Source organism: Genypterus blacodes, unplaced genomic scaffold (genome assembly GCF_046128005.1).
Source record: "Genypterus blacodes isolate CSIRO-AG114 ecotype Tasmania unplaced genomic scaffold, CSIRO-AGI_Gbla_v1 ptg000420l_1, whole genome shotgun sequence".
Taxonomy (NCBI): domain Eukaryota; kingdom Metazoa; phylum Chordata; class Actinopteri; order Ophidiiformes; family Ophidiidae; genus Genypterus; species Genypterus blacodes.
Window position 1 is genome coordinate 1 of NW_027467192.1, and position 23,055 is coordinate 23,055.

Below are 23,055 nucleotides of genomic sequence, written 5' to 3' on the forward strand. Positions count from 1 at the left end.
CTCTCTCCCTCTGTCTCTCTCTCTCTCTGTCTCTCTCTCTCTCCCTCTCTCTCTCTCTCTCTCTCTCTCTCTCTCTCTCTCTCTCTCTCTCTCTCTCTCTGTCTCTATCTCTCTCTCTCTCTCTCTCTCTCCCTCTGTCTCTCTCTCTCTGTCTCTCTCTCTCTCCCTCTCTCTCTCTCTCTCTCTCTCTCTCTCCCTCTCTCTCTCTCTCTCTCTCTCTCTCTCTCCCTCTGTCTCTCTCTCTCTCTCTCTCTCTCTCTCTCTCTCTCTCTCTCTCTCTCTCTCTCTCTCTCTCTCTCTCTCTCTTCTCTCTCCCAGACTGATCAGCAGTATGCCAGCAGTGTAGCAGACAGCCTGAAGCTCCTGTGAGTTTACCTGCATGATGGAATCGATGGTGGAACCATCATCAACATCATCATCAAGTTTCTACATGTTGACCTTGTCAATCTCTCTGACTCCCCCTTCACCTTATCTCTCTGTCTGTCTGTCTGTCTGTCTGTCTGTCTGTCTGTCTGTCTGTCTGTCTGTCTGTCTGTCTGTCTGTCTGTCTGTCTGTCTGTCTCTCTCTCTCTCTCTCTCTCTCTCACACACTCTCTCTCTCTCCCTGTCTCTCTCTCTATCCCTGTCTCTCTCTCAGTTTTCCAGCAGAGATACAGTCTGGTTTGTTGGAAGTCGTCTCTCCGTCCGTCCATTTTTATCCCGACTTTTCTCGCCTCAGAGAGTCTTTTGGAGACCCAAAGGAGAGAGTCAGGTACGTGTCTGTGGTGTGTGTGTGTGAGTGAGTGAGTGTGTGTGCTCTTTAACTCTCTCTCTCTCTCTCTCTCTCTCTCTCTCTCTCAGGTGGAGGTCAAAGCAGAACCTGGATTATTGTTTCTTGATGATGTACGCTCAGTCCAAAGGAACGTTTTACGTTCAGGTAGGAAAACAAACTCTCGTGTCTCTCTCTCTCTCTCTCTCTCTCTCTCTCTCTCTCTCTCTCTCTCTCTCTCTCTCTCTCTCTCTCTCTCTGTGTAATGTCCAGCAGGGTAATGAGCTGTTAGGGGCTGGCAATCATTTCTGTTGACTTCAAGACAAAAAGTTCACATCCTCTGTCTCTTCTCTGTCTCTGTCTCCTCCTTTCTCCTCTCTCGCTGTGTCTCTCTGTCTGTCTCTCATTTTCTCGCTCTCTCTCTCTCTCTGTCTGTCTCTTTCTCTCTCTGTCTGTCTCTTTCTCTCTCTGTCTCTTTCTCTGTCTGTCGGTCTCTTTCTCTCTCTCTGTCTGTCTCTCACAGCTGGAGGACGACATTGTTGCTCGCCCAAACTATTTCACCACAATGAAGAACTTTGCGTTGCAGCAGCCGTCAGAGGAGTGGATGATCCTGGAGTTCTCTCAGCTCGGTTTCATCGGTCAGATAATTCACTCTCACTCTCTGTCTGCTGTCACAACCTCCATACAGACGGGTCAAAGGTCAGGTAGGACTGGAGATGCAGAGTATCTAATAGTGTGTGTGTGTGTGTGTAGGTAAGATGTTTAAGTCGTTGGACCTGTCTCTCATCGTTGAGTTCATGCTAATGTTCTACAAAGACAAACCCATCGACTGGCTGCTGGATCACATCATGTGGGTCAAAGTGTGCAACCCTGAGAAAGACACGGTGAGTCCAAACCCACAGAGACATGTCCTCCAAACTCTGCCTGTACCTCTCCATCTCTCCCTCCGTCTCTCACTCTCTTTCTCTCTCACTCTCTCTCCCACTCCATCTCTCACTCGCTCCCCCCCCCCACCCCCCCGTCTCTCACTCTCACTCTCTTTCTCTCTCTCTCCCTCCGTCTCTCACTCACATTCTCACTCTCTCTCCCTCCGTCTCTCACTCTTACTCTCTTTCTCTCTCTCTCCCTCCGTCTCTCACTCACATTCTCACTCTCTCTCTCCTTCCGCCTCTCACTCACACTCTCACTCTCTTCTCTCTCTCCCTCTGTCTCTCACTCACATTCTCACTCTCTCCCTCCCTCCGCCTCTCACTCTCTCTCTCTCTATCTCTCACTCTCTTCCTCTCTCTCTCTCCCTCCGTCCCTCACTCACACTCTCACTCTCTTTCTCTCTCTCTCCCTCCGTCTCTCACTCACTCTGTCCCTCTCTTTTAGAAACACTGTGATAGACAGAAAGCCAACCTGAGGATTCGCTTTAAACCGTCTCTCTTCCAACATGTGGGCACACACTCCTCTCTGGCTGGAAAAATACAGAAACTGAAGGTATTGAGTGAGTGTGTGTGTGTGTGTGTGTGTGTGTGTGTGTGTGTGAGTTCCTGTCACAGCTGAATCATGTGACCGTCTCAAACACAAGCAGGTCTCTGACTGAAGACATACATCTTAGTCAAACTTCATCTTTGTGTGTCTGTAATGCTTCTTCCAGGATAAAGACTTTGGGAAGCAGACTCTTCGTAAAGGTCACGCCAACCCACTGGCAGAGGTGACGACCAGCCTGAAGACCTACCAGCACTTCACCCTGGAGAAGGCCTACCTGGGGGAGGACTTCTTCTGGGCCTTCACTCCTGTGGCGGGAGACTTCATACGCATGCGCTTCTACACACCTGTCCGCCTGGAGAGGTCGGTACCCAGGAGGGGGGCCAGAGAGTACCTGGTCTCCTGGTCCCATGGGTTTAAGGGGTCATTATCTCATATGGAACCTGTTGTGGGGGAGGCAGTGGCTCAGTGGGTAGTGCTTCTGCTTGGGAACCGGAGGGTTGCCGGTTCGAGCCCCTGCCGAGGTGCCCCTGAGCAAGGCACCGAACCCTCAATGGTGGTAATGTAATGTAAGTCGCTTCGGATAAAAGCGTCTGCCAAATGATCGTAATGTAATGTTGTGTATCAGGGTTTACAGGGTCTTAAGGTAATCAGGGTCAAATGAAGGTTGTCATAAAGGAAGCAACAGAACTTCTTACAAACAAAAAGACTGATTCCTCCTGTAGCACTACAGTGTTAAAGCTCTACCATGTTGCTCCGCCCCCTTCAGGTATTTCTTTCGGAGTGGGAACATCGAGCACCCGGGTGATAAACTCTTCAACACGTCGGTGGAAGTTTTACCGTTTGATGTGAGTTGTTTTCCTTCACACTGTTCCACTCAGACTGCAGAGTGGTGACACTGTCAAACACCTGTGACCTGTCTGTGTTCACCAGAATGTTCAGGCAGAGAAAGAAGCTTTGACTGAGGGGAGGGAGAAAACACCAAAGTATCATCGCACAGATGACGGATTCATCAGAATCGGTCAGAATCAATCAAAGTGCTTCACTCAGTCCAGTCCAGATTCTTTCAGGCTGTTGGTCCGATTGATTTTGTCTTTGTGGATTGTGGCTCTTACAGGAATGTTCCAGAATGGTATTGCGGAGGGTGAGGTGGACCACACCTTTGGGCCGCTGGAGGCCATGCGTCTCTCAGTGGTGACTGACTCGCCGGTCTGGATCATCCTCAGTGAGGTGAGAGAGCCTGAAAGACCTGTGGGAGTGCTTGAGGGGCCCTAAGGAGGTTCCTGGTCTCTAGTCTCTAGTCTTCAACTCCCAGACCGTCCTTGAGAAAGAGGGTGGGGGGGTTACTGGTGTCCCTGTGATCTGCACAGGTTCATACAAGTTTGTAATGGTTATGGGCTCATACTGGTTTTGGGTTGACACTGGTTATCGGCTCACTCTGGTCTCTTTTTCTGTCCCAGATCTTCATTAAGAAAGCTGAGTGAAGCTCTGCCCCTTCAGCGTTACCTCAGTGCCTCTGAGCATTCGGCCACGCCCCCCAGAGGCTGCCAGTAGCTGCCCTGCTGTCCAGCTCCCCACTGCAGAGAAACACCACCCCCCTGTGGCTGAACCTGATTAGTGCAGGGCTGAAGGGCTGAGATAACAGGCGACAGACCAACAGACACAAAGACTGACACACATACAGATGTACAGACAGACGAGCGGCAGTCAGACAGACAAATAGACACACATACAGACATACAGGCAGACAGACAGACAGACAGCTATCTCTGATGTCAGCGCTTGGTTTTTGCGCTGCATGATATGAATAAATGAATTAATGCAATGAGTTTGTAATTAATCACGTTGAAATCTGGGTTCATGTGTACATAGAAACAAGTCGGGTCCCTGCTGATCCTGACTCCTCCCTGTTCTCCTCATGTCCCGTATGTTGGTCCATGTTGGACACTCTCAGACATCAGCCTTCTGTTTCCCTTAACCTGGTTCAGAGTTTGGTCCAAGTGAAAAATAAGACGACAACCAGTGCACATAATTCCACGCTGTGACCTCTGACCTCCCCAGACAATGATTTAATGAATGAGTCATCAGGACACCCGAGTCCTCCGAGCTCCACTTTACAGTCCTGCAGTCAGGTGTTTGGTTCGGTTTGGTTCTCTGTGGTGCTCTGATGTTCCTGTGCTGTGTGTCACTGTAGTATCTGCTGATGTGGACTGGAAACACACAACACACACATTCTGTTTGTGTGTTTGCTGCTCCAGTTGACCTGCATGTCAGGAGCAACATTTTAAAATCTAATGTGAGTTATTCAGTCCCATCAGTGTAGGAATTCACCCTTCAAATTATTACCTGGTGCCATTGAATTATTAATCTTTGTGACCTTGGATGTCTTAATCGCGTCCCTCAGATGAGCAGCGGTAACTTTACGTCTTCCTTCCTCCTCCATTATTGTTCTGTTTCTGTTTCATCCTTCCTCTAACCCTAACCCAAGCAGATTCACTTCAAAAAGTAAATAAGTGAGGCACTGATTGTGAATGATTGATGCTCCTGGTTCAGTCTAAACAGGACCAGCAGCAGGCCTGAATCTCCATTTATGAGTTGCCGACTTCAAGAAACTTCTCTTAAATTTAGATTGAGTTTGTTTTATGTTTTATGTATGCATTAAGATATTCTTGTGTTGTCTTTTTGTACCCTTTCAATAAATTATATTTAAATAATGTTTAATTCTATCGAATCTGTGAATTGTAATAAAGACACAAATTTTGAATGAACGTCTGTGTATCAGTATTATATTATATTCGTATTATCATTCGTTGTTTGGTCTCTTGGACGTTTTTGTGGAAATAAATTCACCAAAACACGGGTGGTAAATGTCCCCAACTTCACAATAAAAGCCCGGCATCTTTACGGACACATTACGAACACTTCAGAATAAAAGTCTCGTCGAGAGGATGAATTTGATTCGCGTACAGGAAGTCGATTTATTAGCCTACAAGGTAGCCAATCAGCACACACTTCCTGTCACTGCCTGGCCAATTATTGCCGTCCACGAGGTTCAGGTCCGCGGGGCGTGGTTTATCCGCTTCTACTGACGGTTTCCTCCAGCCAATGAGCTTCTCTCGTTTGCCCGGAAACGTCAAACATTTGCGTGTGCTGACCAATCAGCGACGGGAGAGGGCGGGTCCGGCCGGCCAAATCCCCACGTGACCCTCCTGTGTGAAAGCAGGCGGTCAGAGCGGAGCAGCAGAGGTGAGTGACAGAGATGCGCAGAGTTTTGAGCAAAGTGAACGGAAACACTGAGCAAAGTGGCGGAAACGGCAGAAATGTGTGACGGTTGTTGTTTCTGAGCTGAACGCGAGGCTGCGCGGTATTTAACGGCTGACCGATGCAAACTAACCACCGATCACGGGCGGCTAGCTTGAGGTAGCTCGCGTGCTGCACTGATGTCACAGCTGAGCCTGATTAAGGCGACGCGGCGTCACGTTAGATCGTTCAATCGGTTGACGTGTGAGGATATAAGTGTTACATTAAATAATAATAATGATAATATACACGAAAACGCTGATGTTTACTTCCTCTCTGGTTCTGCTAACGTTAGCTAAGCTAAGCTAGCAGTGCTTTCCTGGGTAATGTTCAGTCGCCGTCTCTGGATCGATTAGTTAACTATCGGTTTGGTAATGGAGCCACAGACTTCATTATTATGTCGTCGAGCTGCTGATTCTTTATGAGTTGGAAGTTTATTTGGTATTTTACAAACCGTTTGACATTTTCGTAGCTCTGAATTAAGGTGAACATGTTAAGTATGTGTGTCCGTGCGCGTGCGTCTATGCTACACTGGGGGTGGGACGTCGCGTCGATACTGTGATGTCTCGCGATACTTCCTCCCTTAATTGATGACCACACAGAGTCTCCACATGTTGATATATTTTAATATTATATGCCGGAGTTTAAATGTATTGTTAGCTGAATTTCAAACCAAACAGAGTCTCTTCTTCCTGACTCCTAATGGTGGCGCTGTTCCAACATATGAGGTGATCAGAAGGTAGATAAAGTGATGTGTGTGACGGCAGACTGAGAGGCAACGGTCTAAACTGACTGTTACCGAGACTACAGGCTCCTCCTGACGTTAACTGTTTAATTTACCTACAAACAGTGAGATGCAAATCTCTGCTCCTCTGACTGAGGAGATGCATGAAGGTCACATGGAGGTCATGCTGAGGCGTCATGGGGTCAGAGATGAGACCCAGCAGAGCCACAACACAACCAGAGCCAGATTGAGTAGAAGCTCCCACAGCTGGAGCTCAGCACAGATGTTACAGATGTTTATATTCAGAAGATTCACACTGAGCCTCTTCCTTGATCCCTTCATTTTCCTGAAAATTAAACCATATTGCAACTCTGTGATCCAAATCTGTCCAACAGTATTGAGTCTGAGCCTGATAGGCTGAATGATCCTGAGGGTCCTGTGTCTGTGTGTGTGTGTGTGTGAGGCAGAGAGACAGATGGTTTGGAAAATAATTCCTAATCAGATTAAGATCTTTGTCTTCACTTCAGTCAGTAGATGTCAAAACATCTTCATGTCTGCTGCACACATGTTTATTACTAACACACACACACATGCTGCATCATTACAGCGTGTGTGTGTTTTGCGACAGTGATGAGTGTGTGCAATCTCATTAAGGTTAATGATTAGAGTGTGTGTCCTATGGGGGTGTGTGTTGGCTCACTGGATGGTGGCTGCCAAGGAAACTGTGTGTGTGTTTAGCTCCATTGTGATTGGCTGTCTCTCTTGACTGTGTCTCCCTGTCTGTCTCCCTCTCTGCCCCTGTCTATCTCTCTCTGTCTATCTGTGTTCTGAAACCAGCTGAATTCTCCTCCTCTTCCTCCTCAGACAATGGATCTCAGGGTCATTTCCAGCCTTCTTCTGGCCGTCGGCCTCCTCTGCCTCACCTTTTCCCCGGCCTCACAGGCGGAGGACCTGAATGAGGACGGTTTGGGCGAGGACATGGACGTGGAGGACGAGTTGGACCTGGGTCTGACCGGAGGCAGCGACGACGAGGAAGAGCTGGAGGTGGAGACCCAGGACAAGGCTCCCCGGGCCCCAACGGTGAGTGAGGGGCTACGATCCAAAGCTGAAGAAGAAACGTGTCAGAGTGTGACCGGCTCCTCTTCATCATGACCTCTTCCTCTCCAGGTGAACTACAAAGCTCCTGAGCCGATGGGGGAACACTTCTTTGCTGAGTCTTTTGACCGAGGGACATTAGACGGGTGAGCAAACACACACACACACACACTCACACACTCACACACTCACACACTCACTCACTCACTCACTCACTCACTCACTCACTCACTCACAGAGAAACTTGACCGTGTGTGTGTGTTCCAGCTGGGTTCTCTCCAACGCTAAGAAGGAGGATACTGATGAAGACATTGCCAAGTATGACGGTACGTAAACATGCAGAATGTAAACGGGCCTAAAGTCACGTTGAGTGTGAATCCAGTGTCGCCCCTGGCAACGTCTCCAAACACTCAGAGTAACACGGGACCCAATGTTTTCAGGCGAGTGGGCGGTGGAGGACATGAAGGACTCTAAGCTCCCCGGGGATAAAGGTTTGGTTCTGAAGTCTCGGGCCAAACATCACGCCATCTCTGCTCACCTGCTGCGACCTTTCACCTTTGACACCCAGCCGCTCATCGTCCAGTAAGAACAACACACGCAAACCAACACACACACACGTGAACGTGCACGCACACCCTGATTACCCCTCTGTCTCTGTCTCTGTCTGTCTGTCTCTCTCTCTCAGGTATGAGGTGAACTTTCAATCAGGTATAGATTGTGGCGGTGCCTATGTGAAGTTGCTGACTCAGACGTCCGATCTTAACCTGGTGAGACACACACACACTCACACACACCATGAGGCTCATTAATTGCTCTTTGTTAAACGCGTGTGTGTGTGTGTTTTCCCTTTAGGATGAGTTTGTGGATAAGACTCCGTACACCATCATGTTCGGTCCTGATAAGTGTGGAGAAGATTACAAACTTCACTTCATCTTCAGACACAAAAACCCCAAAACCGGCGAGCACGAAGAGAAACACGCCAAGAAGCCCGACTCCGACCTGAGGACCTACTTCACCGACAAGAAGACACACTTATACACACTGGGTAACACACACACACACACGCACACTTTAAGTTCTTCTGTCTGATCGGATGAGTGCTTAGATTAGAGGTGGGCGGGGCTAAAACGTCACCCTCTCAGGAGGCTGAGGGGAGGGTGAGACAGGTGCTGACTGCTCTGTGCTGCCCCCTAGTGGTGAACCCCGACAACACCTTTGAGATGCTGGTGGATCAGACTGTGGTGAACAGCGGCAGCATGCTGACGGACGTGACCCCCGCCGTGAACCCCCCCGCTGAGATCGAGGACCCCGATGACAACAAACCTGAAGACTGGGACGAGAGGGCCAAGATCCAAGACCCCAGCGCCGCCAAGCCCGAAGACTGGTACACACACACACACACACACACACACACACACACACACACACACACACACACACACACACACACACACACACACACACACACACACACACACACACACACACACACACACACACACACACACACACACACACACACACACACACACACTCTCACTCAAAGAGGTGACAATAGCAGTTTGTCCAGTCACAGGAGGTCTTATCTCTATCAGAAACCTTTTGCTCGTGGTAAAGTTTATTCACAGTCACACACTTGAACTGTGTGTGTGTAGGGATGAGGATGCTCCTGCTCAGATCCCAGATGAAGATGCTGTGAAACCAGACGGTTGGCTGGACGATGAGCCCGAGTACATTGGAGACCCAGAAGCTGTCAGACCTGATGACTGGTACACACACACACACACACACACACACACACACACTCTTTCTGAGCCACACTTCCTGTTCTTGGTTCCTGGATTCATGTTATTTTGGCGTCCATCAGGGACGAGGACATGGACGGAGAGTGGGAGGCTCCTCAGGTCTCAAACCCGGCCTGTGAGACGGCCCCCGGCTGTGGCGCCTGGAAACGACCAACCATTGACAACCCCAACCACAAGGGCAAGTGGAAGCCCCCCATGATCGACAACCCCAATTACCAGGTAAGAACATGGGGTCAGGGGTCAAGGCTGAGAGCTCAGTGGCTCAGTCCGTCTGACCTAAGCCTGCTCATGACGCAGCATCAGAACAACTGGATGTAAAGCCGTGCGTCTTCTCTGTCCTCAGGGTGTCTGGAAGCCCAGGAAGGTTCCTAACCCCTCCTTCTTTGAGGACCTGCACCCGTTCAGGATGAGCTCGTTCAGCGCTGTGGGCCTGGAGCTCTGGTCCATGACCGCTGAGATCTTCTTTGACAACTTCTTCATCACCAACGACCGCAACACTGCCGACCGCTGGGCGACTGATGGCTGGGCTCTGAAGAAGGCAGCAGAGGGCGCTGCTGAGGTCTGACTTTCTCTGTCCCTGCACTTTTTATGAAAGCGCCAGAGAATCCTACTGTCTTACTTTCACATGATGATGTCATTGTGTGTCTCTGTGCTGACGCTCTGTCTTTGTTTTGTAGCCTGGTCTGGCCACTCAGATGCTGAGCGCTGCAGAGGAGCGTCCCTGGCTCTGGGTCGTCTACGTCCTCACAGTGGCGTTACCGCTCGTCCTCATTGTTGTCTTCTGCTGCACTGGCAAGGTCAGACACACACACACACGCACACACAGTCTGAGCATTTCACTCGCATATGTGACTAAAAATAGCTGTGTGCAAACTGTTAAATCTAATTTGGAGCACAACATTCATCTTTTAACAAGGATGTTAACAACAATTTATGTTGCCACGGTGAAACAATAACCTTATACTATATATATATATATATATATATATATATATATAACTGTGAAACTAGAAGCTATGTGTCCTACAGGTGGCGCTGCAGTAGCCTCATACTTAAGTCAGTGAACAAAAGTAGAAAGAAAGAAATGATTGATTGCATCAAACTGATCAGATTTGTTTTCTGTCAACAGAAGAAGAGTTCACCTGCCGAGTACAAAAAGACTGATGAACCTCAACCGGACGTGAAGGAGGAGGAGGAAGAGGAAGAGGAGGAAGAGAAGGAAGAGAAAGTGGAAGACCAGAAGAGTCCAGGTCTGAGCCCTGCACACTATTCAGCTCTTATTGATCCCTAATGAATATATTAAATATGCTGTGTTTGTGCCGGGGAGGAAAACCTGATGCCAGTTTCTTAATTAATCGTCTCAATGATCAATCAGTGAATTATTACTCCTGCCAACAAACTCACTGAGTAACTAAATATCAATGAAACTCCCTGTAACCAGAGTGTGTGACTCACTGAGCCTCGGGCCTTGTGTTTTTGATACAGTAACTAGATCGAGTCACATGTGCTGATAAAGCACATTTGTTTTGTTGCACAGCTGATGATGTAATGAAACTTTGCTTTAGGTGAAGAGTTGAGTGCGTCTTGTGATTCTGGCTGTGTTTGGTTTTAGCTGCAGAGGAGAATAATGATGAAGAGGAAGAGTCTCCTGCACCGACAAATGAAGAGGAGGAAGAAAAGGACGACAAGGAGGTGAAGACACCATGAATGAGATTACTGCGTCTTAATTCACCTGTGCGTTCGTGTTGTCAGCAGATTCATACACATTTCTGAGGTCTAAACCTTAAACTCTTCCCCTTCCTGTGTAGAAGCTGGAGGATGACGTCCTGAGGCGGTCTCCCAGGAACAGGAAAACCAGAAAGGACTGATTTGAGTCCACACCCCCGCCCCCTACCACAGACTCCTCCCACTCATAGCCTCAGCAACCTTGGAAGCAAAACGCCCACCTCCCAGCGAGGACGCACGACGACGACGAGGACGACGGTGACGACGACGATGACGATGATGTGTCCGCTTCTGTAAGCTTTGGTTCGTAAAGAGATGATTTGTTTTGAACCGATCATTCCGATAAAACAGACTGAACTCCATCTTGTAGAGTAGTCTTGTCTGCTGTAGGCCCTGTCCACCTGCCTGCTGTACGCTCTGCACACCTCCCTAAGCCACCAACCAATCAGCAGCTGCCACAAACAAACCCCGCCCCCCCAAATAACCTGATAACAAATTAATCACCAGAGTCATTAACAGAGCAGTCTGCTGATTGGTGCACTGAGAGCCTCAAACGGTTTGTTGGTATGTTAGTGTGAACAGTAAAGTGGAATCAGTTCTGTCTGATAAGACGTCACAGCTTATCGGACGCTCTTCCTCTTCTTCGCCTTCCTCCTCCTCCTCTACTTTATATTCAGGCGGGTTTGTAGTCAGCGGCCTCGGGTTCTAAGTTCCAGCTGTCAGTCTAAACTTTGATGTGAGGTTGTCATCTATTTGTTTGCCCTGAGTTTTGTCTTCCCAGGCTGTGTGCGACTCCTCCCCCTCCTGCCTCTCTGTGACTCTGATTGGCTGACTCTCTCAGCTGTTTCCTGTTTTAATTTTTTGTATGGACAGACTTTTTGTAAATATGATGATGGGGGTGAGACTTCAGTTTGGTTCTGGTTGTTGGGCTCTTAACCTCTTCCTGTTTCATGGCCCCTCCCCCCTCCCCGTGTAAAACACAGGTGCTCAAGTCCAAACAGCCAATCGGCTGACAGAGATGAACCTGTAATCGCGACGGTCACAAAAGCAGCCAATCAGTTGACACACAATGATTTTGTTTTTGTCCGATTTGAGGTTTTGTGACTTATTAGATGTCTGAACCTGTACCCGGTGTGTTCCAGCTCCCAGTAGGCTTCACTGAGGCCAGATCCTCCTCAGTCATTTTGATCGTAAACTGCGTCTTTGTCATGTAGGTTTGATTGACAGATGGACGGATTAATGTGAGTTAGTTTTTTTTTATTCAGTAACTTTAATGTTGGAGTGTGTGTCCATGTTAGCTGAGCTCTGTAAACTCTTAGTTTGGTTGAAGTAAAAGCTGAGGCGAGCACCGGCGTCACATTCCCGTAGAAAACTTAAACTTCCTGTTTTTCTTTCATTGTTAGTTTTCTTCTCGTCTGGCTGAAGCTGCCTAAGACTTTAAAACGATTTTAGAAACTCTCAGATTAATCTTTATCTTCAAGTGACCAACTTCTTTATCAAACCTCACGGTAAAGTTTAAAAATGAGCTAATGTGAACATCTGAATCAATAAAATCTAAAATAAAGTTCAGCCTGCTCTGTCTTCTTTTTATTCATTCAACCTGTGACTCGCCCACAGCGCCCCCACAGGCAGACTGTGGAGAGACAGGTTCATCATTTATCCAACTTTTGTTTTTCCATCCTATTTCTTCCCACTTTCGCAAATGTTTCCATTTCATTGTTCAGCCTAAATCTTACTAATAGCAGTTATAAGCAAACTAAATGGTCATAAAAGTAATTTATTTGTATTTATTATTATAGCAGATCTCTGTTATACAAATAATTTGCTGTTAAACTTTTTACGTTACCATAGAACAGCTTTAGTTATAACAGTTATATTTTATAATGGATTTTATGTCAAAGGAAAGTTGTAACACTGATTTAATTTTATAACACTTAAATTATTTCACAGTTAAGTTATTACTGTGATATTGTTTTTTGTTTTTTTTTAAATCTTTTTTATTTTAATTCTGGTTTGGTTGAAGTTCCTAATTCTGTGTCAAATTTGTGCCTCTGGTTGTAAAATCCTGTAATCCTGCGAGAGGTTTGTGTCAGATCATAAACATGAAGGCTGAATAAACTACAATGAACTGATCTATGTTCTCTACTGTTCTCATCCCGCTCACTGTGTAAACTGGCTCATGCACACGTCTGTGAAGGCACCGTTCATGCATTTTGGAGCAGAACACACACTGCCATCTAGACGTCATGTTCAGGGACATCCCTGCTTATTTCAGCCACGTTCTGCACGTGTAACAGTGAGACTGACCCGCCTGCAGCCCAGACGCTTCTGTACGCTGATCAGCTGGAGTCTGATGTCAACCAAGAATGGGGTACAAATTCCAATTTCAAACTACAACAATTCAGTTCCCAAACGATTGCTGCAGTAAACACCAGCATGTCCTGACTGAACTGGATTAGAATGATCAATATACAGTATATCTAGAATGAAGTTGTGAGGTTTATTTTACTTTTGAGATCTGAACCCATTGTAACTGGACAGAATGCCTTTACAGATATCTTGCATTCTCATTCGAGACAGTTAAATACAGTTTAAGTTATATATACATATATATATGTCCGTGCAATTTTACGTCACATTTCTAGACTTTTTGGCTCTAATTGCTCCTCTTGTCCTGTTGTTTGGCAGTGGGACAAACAAAACAGTGTGGATTTACAGGGGCCCGAAGCTGACGTGCCTTGCTCAGGGGTTTTCTTAATATTTTTTCCTACAGCTACTGCCATTGCTGCAGTTCGAGAGGACCAGAATGCAGTGTGAGTTTGCATCGGACCAACAACTTGTCGAGTCACAGTTGTGTTCAATCTGTGATGTCAGCTCAGAGTTCAGAAAAGCGATCATGACTCGTGGAAATGTGATTGCAGAAAAGTTGTAGTTTCATTCAGTGGTTTCATTCAGTGGTCAGATTGCAGATATGTGTAATTATTAACCTCTGTGTAAATACAATGCTGACATTCTTAGACGCCTCCGCCGCCCCCCAGCTCCGTTTAAAAGTTAAATCTTCCGTTCCTCTGCGCTTCTCCAGCTCGGTGAAAGAGGCTCCATTGTTGTCAATCACCAATGACGAGGATGACGTCATCAGCCCGTGTTGGGAAAAAGAGAATTTTTCCAAGATGGCGGCGCAGCCTGCGGTCTCTGAAAACAAAAGCTTAGCTTAGCTTAGCTTAGCCTAGCCCAGCCCGTCAGCCTACGCGGCTCCCAGGCAGCGCGGCTCTGATCCACGCTGCCGCCTCCGGGAGAACGCGGCCACAGCGCGGCGCTCTGCTGCCCGGTTAGCGTGAAGCAGCCTGCTGAGAGGAGAGAGACGGGGCGTTAGCGGCTAATGGCTAACAGCTGTTGACTGAAGTAACGGTGAGTAAACTTTAAAATGAACGAATTATACGAATCCTAACTCTGAAACAAAGACTCGGGACGCATTTTCACACCGCGGGGTGATTTCTGTGCTGAGTTTGTTGCCTTTGTCCGTCAGTGTAACAAAGCGAGCTTCATATAAAGTTCACAGTAAAGTTTAGAGTTCAATCGGGCTCAGCTCCGTTTGTTTGTGTTTTACACTGAAACACGCTGAGGAAGAAGCTGTTTGTGAGTTTCATCCTCAGTTTATTTACAAGAACGAACTGCAACTGGAAGGTTTAGTTTGACTTCGTCCGACTTCAAACTTTGAGTGTAGGAATGCGGAGTTAGCTTAGCCTCACTCAGGAACACGGAGCTGTGTTTGTTTAGAGCTGAGATTTGTGTTTGTTTACTTCACTTTATATTCTTTATAATCCATCTGTTAGGGTGGTTAAGTTACTTTGGGTTTATCACAGACTTTCTTCAGAGGTCTGTGTGTGTGAGTGTGTGTCCGTGTGAGTGTGTGTGTTTGTGCGTGTGTGTGTTTGTGTTTGTGTGAGACTGAATGACTGAAGTTAGTTTCATATCTCTTCTTCTTCTTCTCTCCGTGGCCGCAGGTTGGTCCTGTATGGATCCTGCACCGGAGCATTGATGAAGATTCTGGACTAGACCTGACCCGGGCCGAGACTTGAACCTGGACTAAACCCCGCATCTGTGTTGATGATGGCGGACTTTGTCGCTCCGCGGCACAGCGCGGTGATGGAGCGACTCCGCCGGAGGATCGAGCTCTTCCGGCGGCATCATAACAGCTGTGAGGGTCGCTACGACAGCTCCGCGCTGGAGCGTCTGGAGCGGGAGAGGCAGCAGACCTTCGCCCTGCACCAGCGTTGCCTGCAGGCCAAAGCCAAGCGCTCCAACAAGCACCGGCAGCCCCAGAGCGCCGCCGAGCCGAACCCCAATAACCAGAACCACAAGGCCCAGGGAGGCGGAGGACCAGAACCGACTGAGAGCGGAACAGGAGCGGAACAGAGCAGGAACAGCACGCTGATAGCGGTGAGTGTGTGTGTGAGTGTGGAGGACCAGAGCCACCATACTGTGTGTGTGCTATACTACTTGTGTGTGTGTGGAGGACCAGATCCACCATGTTGTGCCTGTGTTATACTACCTGTTTGTGTGCGTGCGTGTGTTACACTACCTCTGTGTTCATGTTATACTACCTGAGTGCGTGTGTTATACTGCTTGTGTTTGTGTGGGTGTGTGTCATATAGGTCTGCATGTGTGTACACTGCCTATGATATACTGTGTGTCTGTGTGTGTGTGTGTGGGTGTTCCATCGTCTGCGTATGTGATATACTGAGTGTGTGAGCTTACATGTGTGTGTTACACCGTGGTGTGTGTGTTGTGTTCAGTCACTTGTAAAGCTGAGAATGTAAACAGACCTGGAGACATGATGGTGAGGTTAGACTTGTCCAGGAGCATCACATGTCTCCCGGTGTGTTCCTGGTCGGGGTGTCTGATGTTTGCAGAAGCTTGTTTTGTTTTGTTTTGTTTTGTTTTGTGTGGAGCTAAAAGGAGATTTCCTTGAAGTTCCAGCTGTGTTAGACAGAAAGCTACAGCACAAAGCAAGAATCTCTCACTGAGAGTGTGAGGCTGCAGTCCCACCAGTCCAGATACTTTAGAGAACTCTGTTTAGGTCAAAAGGATTGTAACGGTATTCAACACCAAATCATTCTCATTTCATGTTTCAGTTGCAGGAGACGGTGAAGAGGAAGTTGGAGAGCACAGGATCACCGCTGGGCAGAGATCAGATCAATGGATACGGCGACGGTTTCCCTCCCAACAAGAAGGCCTGCCTGGACAACGGCACAGCCAACGGCTCCCCTCTGGACTCCAAGCTGGGGTTGATCGAGGCGCTGGGCTCCAACGGGACTCACGGCAGGACAGGGGAGCTGGCAGAGGCCGGCAGTGAGCCCAGTTTAGATTTCCGTCGGAAGGAAATGAAGCAGGAGCCAGATGACATCTTGCCCTGCATGCTGCCAACAGGGGGAGGCAACAACAACAGCCTGTTCCCAGACCTGAACCTGAACGAGCAGGAGTGGACCGAGCTGATGGAGGAGCTCAATCGCTCCGTGGCCTACGAGGACATCCAGGACATTCTCAACGACGGTTTCGAGGACCGCAAGGACCAGTCTGAGCTGCCCCCGACTCCGGGCGGAGGAGGAGCAGGTGGGGGGGTCCAGTCGTCGCAGGGCCTCCTCCCTCCGGACCTGGTCAGTGTTAAAGCAGAGTTCTCCCCAGCCTCTGCAGTGTTTGACCAGGACTCTAGCACCGGGTCTCCCCATGTGAGGCCCACGTCCTCTGGGCCTCACCCCCTCCCTACCAGCTCCCCCGTTGCCTCCTCCACTGCCTCGTCGCCCGCACTGCCCTCCTCACAGCCAGCTCCTTCCCCCAGGCAGCTGCAAGCCGCCCTGCTCCCCCCTGGCCCCCCCGTGTCCAAAGACCTGTCCCCCGCCCAGCAGCTTCAGCACCTGGCTGCCCAGCAGCAGAGAGCTCAGCACCTCCACAACCAGCTGCAGCACAAACAGCAGCAGCCCGGCCCCAAGTTCCACACCCAGGGGCCCCACCCCCACCCGCCACCCTGGCCCCAGACTGCTAACCCCTCACAGAGTCCACTAGGGGGCCCATATAGTATGGATAAGTCCACAAGCCCCTCCCTCTACACCCAAGACTTCAACTCCGCTGCCCCTAAGCAGCTACTGATGCACGGACAGCCTAACAAGGGCTCTCCTAAAGGGGCCAGCGGCTACATTCAGGGGCCCGCCCCCCATTCCAATAGGCTCAGTCACCCAGCTCCAGGGCCCCCTTTAAGTCACCCACCAGCACCCGGGGCCCAGGTCCCATCCATGCTTAGCTACAACAACACCAAACCTCTGTCACACTTTGAGGCAGGAGGAGGACCGGGGCCCGGACCTCCCCGGCCTCCAAACGCCCAGAACCAGAAAGCGGCTCTGCTGTCACTCATCAGACAGCAGCAACAGATGAAGCAGAAGAACAACATGAACTTCAGGTCACACACGCAGGTAAGACACACACACACACACACACACACTGCATCTGTGTCCTTTCTACAGGGCTTAGATTGACAGGCAGTGTGTTGCTGTAGTAACTGGGTGTGTTTAGGGTGAAGGTATCCATATCAGTGTGTGTGAGGGTGTGTTACGTAATATGTGACGCAAACATACTGTGGTCAGGGGTCAGAGGTCATATAAGAAGAAGTTTAAGTATCAGAGGGTCTGGACAGCATGGGGGCCTGGGAGCAGGATCAGGGCTCAGACTGATCCGGGTTCTGTTGGGTCTGCATCAGAGGGGCTGTGCTGCTTGTCTGGGTTTTGTTCTGTCTGAGTTTGAGTTGAATCTGCATCTACTCAGCACCTCAGTCTCTGGACACGCCCCCCAGGTGGAGGAATGGATGACATCACCATCTTCACGTCTCTGTTTCTCTCCCCCAGGATCCCAGCTCGTACCCCCCCCCTCCACACGGCCCTGCCAACACCATGACGTCTGCACCTGGAAGCACGGCCATGGCCGCACAGCCAGGGGGAAACCAGGGAAACCTGGCTGGTAGTCATGGTAACGCATCATACCTGAGCAGCCATGCGACGGTGGTACTAAAGCAGCAGCAGCAGCAGCAGCAGCAGCTGATTCTGGAGCAGCAGACCCGGCAGCAGTACCTTCTGGGCCAGAGACAGCAGCTCATGGCTGAACAGGTAAAAACACAAGGACACACACACCTGTGGACCCCACAGCCAGGACACACACACACACACACACCTGTGGACCCCACAGCCAGGACACACACACACACACACCTGTGGACCCCACAGCCAGGACACACACACACACACCTGTGGACCCCACAGCCAGGACACAGACACACACACACACACCTGTGGACCCCACAGCCAGGACACACACACACACACACACCTGTGGACCCCACAGCCGGGACACACACGCTCACAGCTGCTGGTGTTTACTGTCGTCGTTCTCTGACTGATGAGTCATGTTAGTCAGACTGATGATGGGTTTGTGTGTGTGTGTGTGTAGGAGAAGCAGCGTCAGCAGGACCAGCAGCTCCAGAGACATCTGACCCGACCTCCCCCTCAGTACCAGGACCAGCCAGCCAATCAGAACCCTTTCCCACAGCCAGCAGTGAACCAGTTCACAGGTCAGACTGCAGGCGTGAACTTCATTTAGCTTAATGCTAACAGCTATCACAAAGTCGCCGTCAAACATTTTACAGAAATAATAATTATCCCTTAATAAATGTTCTGTGTTGACTCATGGACTTCCCTTCAGTCTAACATGTTTTTTCTTTGACAGCTTCTTCTCAGCCAATGAGCAGCGTTGGCTCTATGGGAGGCCCCGCCCCCGGAGCCCAGCGCATGTTCCCTCAGAACCAAGGCATGATGGGTATGAACATGGGTCAGAACGGGCCAGGTAGTGTAGCTCCGCCCCCAACGGTCAGTCAGGCTGACCTGAGTCTGTCGTCTTGTGGTGGGGCAGGAGTGGACGTCCAGCAGGTCCTCTACAACAACATCAACCTTCACCCCAACCACCAGCAGGCAGGTCTGCAGCGCCAGCCTCTGGGCCCCATGAGCGCCACCTTCAGGCAGAACCTCCTGGCTCAGCAGCACCTGAAGTCGCAGTCTGGCGCCCCCACGCTGATGCAGCAGCAGCAGCAGCAGCAGCAGCAGCAGCAGCAGCAGCAGCAGCAGCAGCAGCTCTCTGCAGCCCGTTTGCCAAATGCTGTGCAGAACAGTATGGCAGCCAACATGGCCGCCTCTCTGCCTGTGGGCCTGCAGGGGAGCCAGAGTGCCGGGTGGCCGCAGCCCAGCTCCGGTAACCCTGGCCACCCCCAAAGCACCTTCAGCAATCCCACCAATCCTTTCCACATGCAGCAGCCTCGCATTCCCAAGATGCCTCCTGGAGCCACGCCCTTTGGTGGCAACCCTGGCGGGCGTCCGGTGGCGTCTCTCAGCTCAGGGCAGCAGAGGCTGCAGCAGAGGGCGCCGCTCAACACCCAACTACTCAGTCAGCCACAGGCTCAGCAACAACAGGCCGCTCAGAACCAGAGCCAGGCCGTTCTCCCTGATCTGGCGGCGTACGGACAGACGCAGGGAAACGCTCGTCAGGGACTGCAGTGTAACCAAGGTTACCAGGTCAGTCGGACTGCTAACCAGCAGCAGCAGCAGCTGTCGTTCGGCTACAATGCAGCATCTGGCAGTTTTGCGGGGGAGAGTGAGCTGGTGGACTCGCTACTGAAGGCTCAGAGCACCCAGGAGTGGATGGACGACCTGGACGAGCTGCTTGCCAGCCACCATTAGCAGAGTGGAGCTGCTGAGCCACGTGACGCCGTCCTGCGGCCATTAGACTTTTATCCTTGTTAGACTGTGACAGAACCTGTTCAGATGTTTGTGTGTTAATGATAAAGACCAGAAGTGATCAAGTACAGTCGGCACCTACAGACCAGAAAAACACTTCATGTTCCTGTTCTCCATAAACACCAAGGAACTGCATGGTGATGCAGCAGCACAGAGGGGAGGTGGTGCCCCTAGAGGTGAGGTCAGAGGTCACAGCTTTGATTCCCACAGCAGTCAGGACTTTGTTAGTCCATGGAACCAACAGGGCAGATTAGAGTTTGAGACAAAGTCATAGTTTGGTGGTAAAAAGAAACGTTTCCTGCTCCAGCCTGTGGGGGGCGACACCGCGCTGCACCAGAACCTTCTGTTCAATCAGGACTGGTGATGAACGAGCGTACCTGGTAGAACCTCAGCTTTTCATCACATCATGTCTGATAGTTCAGTCTGAGATCAAGATCAATCAAACTCAATGTAGCTTAACAGGAAATCTGAACCACTTTGACTTGACTGGAGGTTTTCTTCTAAATATTATAGTGATACTGTCATGATGAAGACTCCTTCAGTCTTCCCTCAGACTCACACTCCCTCTGAGTGTATTGATCAGGTGGGGAGGCTTGTTTAGTGACCAGCTGTTCACCTTAGAGGCTAACATGATATGTAAACAGTTTCACTTCTACCAGGTACGTTCGTCATAAGTAATAAGTCAAACAGAGCGTTGCGTCATTGTGAGAGTGTGTGTGTGTCTGTGTGTGTGTGTGTGTGTGTATAAACACTACATCCTCTGTGTGTGTGTGTGTGTGTGTGTGTGTACCTTGTGTACATACAGTGGAGAGTGTGAGGGCGGGGGACTAAACTAAGACTACTGAGCTGTTGGGCCTCAGATGCAGATGGCTGCTGGACTTCCTGTTGACACCGACCTGCAGGTGACGGAACTTGTTGTGGGCGTGTCTGAGCGTCGTCTCACCTGCTGCAGGGCGACGCTACCAGAAACTCAAAGAACACGTAAAGAAAGATCTCAGCATGTTTCAGCCCTGAGACCAGAAGTAAAGACAAACTTTGCCCTGAATTCAGACTCCCAGGCTGGACACCTTCCCAAGATAGCTGCTTACAGGTCTGAGCTAGGTACAGGTTTAGATGGGTACAGGACTTGGATGGTTGCAGGTTTGAGCTGGTAAGCAGCCTCACCTGGTGAACCTTTAGAAGGTCACATGTGTTGGCTCATTGCAGCTTTTGGATGGTTGTATAGGTCGGCTAACAGGCCTGACCTGACAGGAGGTCTGAGGTGGTTACAGGTTTGAGATGGTTAAAGACTTAGTGGGCAACAGATCTTGGAAGGTTACAGGTCTTAGCGTCGCTGGATGGAGGTCTCTGCTGGTTACAGGTCTTAGTGGAGTTCAGTCTTTAGATGGTTGTATGGTTTAGCCTGTTACAGTCTCTTAGGAGGTTACCTGAGTTGGCTCATTATGGGTCTTAGGTGGTTCCAGGTCACGGCTCAGTACAGCTTTATAGATGGTTGCACCAGTTAGCTGGTAACTTAGATGTTATTGTTACAGGTCTGAGATGGTTCTACATCTCAGCTGGTTACAGGTCTTAGTTTAGCTACATGGGTTACCTGGTTACAGGTAATGGCTGGTTGGACCACTGTGGTGGTTACTGGTCTTGGCTGGTTACAGGTCTTGGCTGGTTACTGGTCTTGGCTGGTTACTGGTCTTGGCTGGTTACTGGTCTTGGCTGGTTACAGGTCTTGGCTGGTTACTGGTCTTGGCTGGTTACTGGTCTTGGCTGGTTACAGGTCTTGGCTGGTTACTGGTCTTGGCTGGTTACTGGTCTTGGCTGGTTACTGGTCTTGGCTGGTTACTGGTCTTGGCTGGTTACAGGTCTTGGCTGGTTACTGGTCTTGGCTGGTTACTGGTCTTGGCTGGTTACAGGTCTTGGCTGGTTACTGGTCTTGGCTGGTTACAGGTCTTGGCTGGTTACTGGTCTTGGCTGGTTACTGGTCTTGGCTGGTTACTGGTCTTGGCTGGTTACTGGTCTTGGCTGGTTACAGGTCTTGGCTGGTTACTGGTCTTGGCTGGTTACTGGTCTTGGCTGGTTACAGGTCTCGGCTGGTTACTGGTCTTGGCTGGTTACAGGTCTTCAAATCTGAATGCTCTGATAGTTTGTCAGCGTTGCCCCCCTTAGTTGAGTCCTGGATTTGGGGTCAGTTCCTCCCACTAAAGGTCCGGAGCCTGTGAGGCTAAACTCGGGGCAAACGTGCTGTCAATGTTTTTTTTTTCCTTCCTGTGTTAATTATTTTTCTTTAAATCTTATTAATTCTAGGGAACCTTCACATTAAAGTTGTAAGTTTTTCTAACAGGTGTAACATTACAGGATGCTGAAAAAAAAGGATCCTCTAACAATTTAAAGGAAATGCTGATAAAACCTCAAACTAGAACAGAAACCCAACAGGTAGTTTATTATTATTAACACATTCAAATCTGATTTTGTCCAATCAGAAGGTAAACTGGTTCCATTGAGTGGGCGGAGCTGGTGGTTCTCATGTGGCGGATGGTTGGGCCCACTGCGTTGTGCTGTGGCCTGATGGCGGCGCTGTGGGCGGGTCGTCGGTGTATCTACTGTACTGTTGGCTCATATTGTGAATGGTTTTCTCGCTAAACGTTTAGCTTGGGGCTGCAGATTTCCTGATGAACCAATGTCTGTAAATATAAATATTTTTGTTTTGTATGCTTTCCTCATGATAGATGTTATTTTTATATATTGCTGCAGATGTTTTCTAAAAGTATTTTATACTTTTGATATTGTTCTCTGTGAAACAAGAGTATAATGTAATGTAAATATAGTTCTGTAGAAACTTGGTTGTTGTCTGTTTTTGCTTCATGAGTGTGTTGAACGTTCTTTACTCTCTGTGCTGCACATCTGTCCCAGTCTGTCTGTCTCCATGTCTGTCTGTCTGTCTCCATGTCTGTCCCTCAGTCCTCAGAGAGAGACGGGAAGAGTAAGTCTGGCTGTTTGTCCTTTTCTGTCCAGCAGGTGGCGGTAATGCTAGACTTTTCTCCCAGACTGAAGTGCCGCCCCCCCCCCCCCTCCCCGTTTCATCTTCCATCCTAGTTTTCTCCCCTTCATCACTTCCTGTTTCCTGTGAAAGGAAACGCAGATGGAGGAGAGGGTGGAGGATTGTTTAAATGGAAAGGTGGGGTCAGAGGTCAGCAGGGAAACAAAGAACACATCACTTTAATGGGACAAAAGAGTTTATACAAGCATTAACTCACAACTGTAGAGTGTTGTTGAACATGTTCTTATCATTAAAACATGAGAACTGAACTCAGATTAAGAGAGTAGATTAGGTTTGCTAATGTTGCTCCGTGTGTCTTTGAT

The 23,055-nt window shown here is 49.3% G+C and overlaps 3 protein-coding genes across 4 annotated transcripts; all 3 read left to right on the forward strand.

Annotated features, from left to right (window-relative positions):
- Window positions 1-312: 312 nt before the first annotated feature.
- On the forward strand, window positions 313-4,936 carry mgat4b (alpha-1,3-mannosyl-glycoprotein 4-beta-N-acetylglucosaminyltransferase B; the record flags this gene model as incomplete). The annotated part of the gene is made up of 11 exons (XM_076138938.1): window positions 313-365; window positions 638-751; window positions 841-916; window positions 1,272-1,386; window positions 1,502-1,632; window positions 2,123-2,230; window positions 2,391-2,584; window positions 2,991-3,069; window positions 3,155-3,242; window positions 3,339-3,451; window positions 3,682-4,936. Coding segments are annotated over 11 exons (1,095 nt in total), but the record flags the coding sequence as incomplete, so codon positions are not given.
- A 457-nt stretch (window positions 4,937-5,393) lies between these two features.
- On the forward strand, window positions 5,394-12,439 carry canx (calnexin). The gene is made up of 15 exons (XM_076138937.1): window positions 5,394-5,467; window positions 7,110-7,325; window positions 7,413-7,486; window positions 7,608-7,666; window positions 7,781-7,922; window positions 8,026-8,107; window positions 8,193-8,385; window positions 8,535-8,724; window positions 8,996-9,109; window positions 9,208-9,364; window positions 9,489-9,704; window positions 9,823-9,942; window positions 10,275-10,395; window positions 10,758-10,837; window positions 10,954-12,439. The coding sequence occupies exons 2-15, from the start codon at window positions 7,113-7,115 to the stop codon at window positions 11,011-11,013; spliced, it is 1,821 nt and encodes a 606-aa protein (XP_075995052.1). The 5' UTR covers window positions 5,394-5,467; window positions 7,110-7,112; the 3' UTR covers window positions 11,014-12,439.
- Window positions 12,440-13,975: 1,536 nt separating this feature from the next.
- On the forward strand, window positions 13,976-22,535 carry maml1 (mastermind-like transcriptional coactivator 1). Of its 2 annotated transcripts, none has more exons than XM_076138940.1 (6): window positions 13,976-14,278; window positions 14,875-15,310; window positions 16,012-17,337; window positions 17,767-18,024; window positions 18,365-18,485; window positions 18,641-22,535. In XM_076138940.1, exons 2-6 carry the CDS (start codon window positions 14,978-14,980, stop codon window positions 19,642-19,644), a joined length of 3,042 nt encoding a protein of 1,013 aa, XP_075995055.1. In that variant the 5' UTR covers window positions 13,976-14,278; window positions 14,875-14,977; the 3' UTR covers window positions 19,645-22,535. The 2 variants fall into 2 exon arrangements, with proteins under 2 accessions (XP_075995055.1, XP_075995054.1); XM_076138939.1 differs by having other exon boundaries at window positions 13,979-14,278; window positions 16,006-17,337.
- Window positions 22,536-23,055: the final 520 nt, after the last annotated feature.